Source organism: Aulostomus chinensis, chromosome 16 (genome assembly GCF_037954235.1).
Source record: "Aulostomus chinensis isolate RoL2024-O1b breed Wild chromosome 16, RoL_Achi_v1.0, whole genome shotgun sequence".
In the NCBI taxonomy this organism is placed as follows: Eukaryota; Metazoa; Chordata; class Actinopteri; order Syngnathiformes; family Aulostomidae; genus Aulostomus; species Aulostomus chinensis.
In genome coordinates this window covers 2,906,596-2,910,402 of record NC_141335.1, presented here as the reverse complement: position 1 = coordinate 2,910,402, position 3,807 = coordinate 2,906,596, and the positions used below count along the sequence as shown (strand labels likewise).

The 3,807-nt window shown below is 45.8% G+C and overlaps 1 protein-coding gene across 4 annotated transcripts in view; it reads left to right on the top strand.

Moving 5' to 3' along the window:
• Positions 1 to 3,347, top strand: part of kif20ba (kinesin family member 20Ba) — a 42,504-nt gene extending 39,157 nt beyond the window's left edge. For all 4 annotated transcript variants that reach the window (XM_086180346.1, XM_086180347.1, XM_086180345.1 and 1 more), the window contains 2 exons: positions 1,201 to 1,355; positions 2,096 to 3,347. In XM_086180346.1, coding sequence (XP_086036472.1) covers positions 1,201 to 1,355; positions 2,096 to 2,176 — 236 coding nt within the window. In that variant the 3' untranslated portion in view covers positions 2,177 to 3,347. The remainder of the gene's footprint in view (positions 1 to 1,200; positions 1,356 to 2,095) is intronic.
• Positions 3,348 to 3,807: the final 460 nt, after the last annotated feature.

Sequence of the window (3,807 nt, the reverse complement as noted above, 5' to 3'; positions counted from 1 at the left end):
AGGTGAGCCAATCTTCTTTGGAAAAACAAACGTGATCCATCCATTCAATCGCTGATTAACAATCAGAACAAGTCAGGTGTTCTCCGAGGCTGAGGATGGGACATCACCATCCGTCAGAATCATGGATGACCTTCGCTTTTCTGTCTTTTCGAAATTCTGAAGTCAATGATGGTAATTAGCCAGTTAAAGTGACCTGCGAACATGAGAGATGGAAGCTGCAGGCGCGGTTCTCCCGGGAGAGCGCCTCCTGGCAGTGTGTGAAATTTTGAATTCCACCCCAGGACAAACATGAACTTAATAAATAGTATATTTTATTAAAACTGCAGAGTTTGAATTGGCTGGAATCCCCCAAGACCTCAATAAATTGGTGTTTTTAAAAATCACTATTTAAAGCAAGCAACACGCTACTTGGGCAGAGGAACAAATTAAAGACAAAGTCATTTGAATCGTAACATAAAGTGCTAGTGAGATATGTGGCAAAAAAGTGCGCCCCTGGGGTCTGCCGGTACCACAGCAGCATTATGGTTCAGAACCGCGCAGGAACTTGCAAGGACAAACGTCCAAGTCTTTGCCAAAGTCATTTGGAGAAGGATAACACAGGTTTGACAAAGTAGTCGGGCAAGGGCAGCGAGTTTGGGGCACTAATGATGGCTTAGAGGAGAATGTAAAGACAAGACGCACAGTGGAATCAACCCGAGTCGTGGCTGCGTGTCCTGGGGGACGAGCCGTCTCAGCCGGTCCGTTAATTGGCACCCCGAGGTTCTTCTGACGCCAGATACTGTCACCTGCTGGTCACCGTTCCTCCCGGTGTCCCTCCTCAACTCCATCACTCACCTTCACTCATCTTTTTCTATTAATTTAGTTCCTCCTCTCCCCGTCTTTCTCTATTGCAGCCCCCCCATGTATATCTACTACATGTACTTTATGTAGTCAGTTCCTCCTCCTCTTCCTGTCCCCTGTCCAATACCCTGCAGGCTCTTATGGTCACTATTGCTTTGTACTTGAACACAACTGCCATTCAAGACCAAAACCACTACCCCTTCTTCCATATGCAACTGCCTGAGGGCTCCAGTCGAGTGCAGGCTGACCCTCTGCTCTCGTTTACAGTAATAATACGAGTACTTTCCCTGTGTAAAAGCCAGTCCACTAAAAGATACATAAACTCCGCTTGTTCTTCTTGTTCTAAAATTCTCTTTGCAGCCAAGAAGATGATGAGTCTGGTAAGCGGTAAGTGTGATGCAGACCTGGCATCCCCATCTTCCTCGTCTTCGTCCCTCAGTCTGAGAGCCAAGAAGAACAAAAGAAAACTGTACAGGCCTGAAATCTCCTCCCCCATGGACATGCCGTCGCACCCAGTAGGTCTCCCACACGCCAGGCTTCAAAATGTGATGCGTTTGTGGTCATTGTCTTGTCTGCTCCCTCTGTCAGTGTAACCTGGTTGTTCAATCCTGTGTATTCTCTGATTCATACTGATGTTTTCAGTGCCTGCTGGAGGAGCTTTATGTGCTTTAAAGGGACGTGCCAATTTTGGGGGGAAACACTCTTATTGCTCATCATTTTAGTGCCAGACCAGCAGACAGAGATCCCTCTCTCCTCTCTGGAGCCTTCCAGAGCTCCACACCTCCACCGGACGGCTGGCTACTCGTTAGCTTAGCTGTAACTGTAGCTCTGAAGGGTGTCTGTTGTCATTTCCCCTCCTTTGAAATGCCTTCGCTTCATCACAGCTTTGACAAAAATGGTCAGTTCCCGTGACTGTTACTGAACAGACCTGCATCCCAAATCCATAGTACACATTGTTGTGAGCTCAAGACACTGTTTTGAGTACTTGAAAGGAAAAATACATATTTTTGGATGCGGTGGTGGAGTACTGTGGTTAGGGTCCTCTCAAGGAACAACGTGGGATGTGCACTGGCGTCCGTCTCACTTTAATTCCCCGTGTTTCTTCTGACATGCCCACTTTTTAAGATTCAACTCAAATTCCTGCCACTGCTACACGTACAGCCACCATGTTCACACTCCCAATGCCCCTTCACCTGGACTCCTGTAGTTAGCGTCGACTCGGTTAAATGCCTTTTGCTTGTACCTCCTTGTTTAGATCATCAGCAGAGAGCCGGAGGAGAAGGAGAGCGACCATCAGATCATTAAGAGGCGTCTTCGCTCCAGGATGGCTAAATAATTAACCTCCATATCGTGCTGCACGCTGATGAAACAGCCTTTAGCTTCCTTCAAGCCCAGCACGTGTTTCTATGACTGCTAGGTCACAAAATATAGGAAAATAGTTTCCGAGTAATCTTGTTTATTTTAACACTTCCCTATGTAAGCAGATATTTAGAGTAGAGTGACACAGCTGGTTAGGAGGAGGAAAGCTGCTGAAGGAATACGGCCACATTTTGGGGATATATAAGAGTTGATGTGTAAAGGTTAATCGCACTCTTCGGAGTGACGAGTATGGAGCTGGATCCTGGAGGCAGCCAGCTGAAGCGCGGGTCACAGCCAGGCGAGCGGCTGTCCTCCGTTTCTCATGTGGACTCAAGTTGGGAGTTGTATTTTTTTGTAAACCGTGGCGAGCACAATGCTAAAGCTAAGCTAATTGCCTCCGGGGTCAAGCTCCATGGTCAAGGACAACTCTAAAAATGTTCATCTATGACTCTGGAATTCTGATGTGGAACTGGAGCACGTGGACATTATTAGTAGCCTGTTAGATTCATTTATTCACTCACTCCGATCAAATGAGCCCGAGTCACTGCTCTTGCTCCAGAGTAAGCACTCCCTCTATTTATACCTTTATATACACTGCAGATGCTGACTTTTTATATCTACTTTGTTGTGCAATTGGTTCTCTTGAATGTTCCGGGAGTTTGCTGGGTATTATTGTGCCCCTTTTAAAGTCTTACGGTGAACCGCCAGCCATGTTATTTTTTGATCTTATTCCAACAAAGCTGCTTGAATATTTCACAGCGTTCTTAGCAACGGTTCTCATTTTGTAAAACCCCAGTATCCTCGTAGTTTTGACTACACACACTTTGTAAGTCTTACTGCACTTTATCACTCACTCCTCCGACAAATGAAGGAACGAGAAACTGGCCGGGACGTCACGGGGAAGTTTGATAAATGCAGGTTATATTTATTAATGGTTCTACTGTTTACTTGTTACTAAAACACCACGCAGTTTCCTGACGTTTGGTTTTGCTCTCGCGGTTTCTCTTGAGTGTAAAGAAATGCGAAATGTTGAGCTCAGTTGGGTGGCAGTACTCTGTTCTACGTGAAGCGAATTCTGAATATATTCCTTTTCTGTATTATTAAAATATCACTCCTGTCTTAGTCCAACAACTGTGTCGTTCCTCATTTCCAGCGACTGCTTTGAAATCGTGGATTCCTCTAGATTATTAAAAATGAGGGAACAAGTCACATTTTGTGGCCTCAGACTTTTTTGGCAGGGTTTGTCTTGATTAACAAATCTGTATGTGATGACCACTAGAATGAGGAAATTCACGAGTCTGCCCATTTATTTCTGTAGCATCTAAATGTGTATTGGTTCAAGACCCACAAGCTGGCGGACTGCGAGCGTGTCGTCATCTCTGATCACCTCTGTAACGTTCAAACACTTCGCCTTCACCGCAGCGCCGACGCAAACACGCACATGCACGTCAACATTCCAGAGGCCATTGCTTGTCATTAACTTCTGTTACTGTGTGGAAGGTGCTGGTGCTGATGGGGTGTGTGTGTGTGTGTGTGTGTGTGTGTGTGAGACAGAGACATGAGCCGCTCAGGGTTTTTTGAGGTGTGAGGAACAAAGAAAATTTCTTT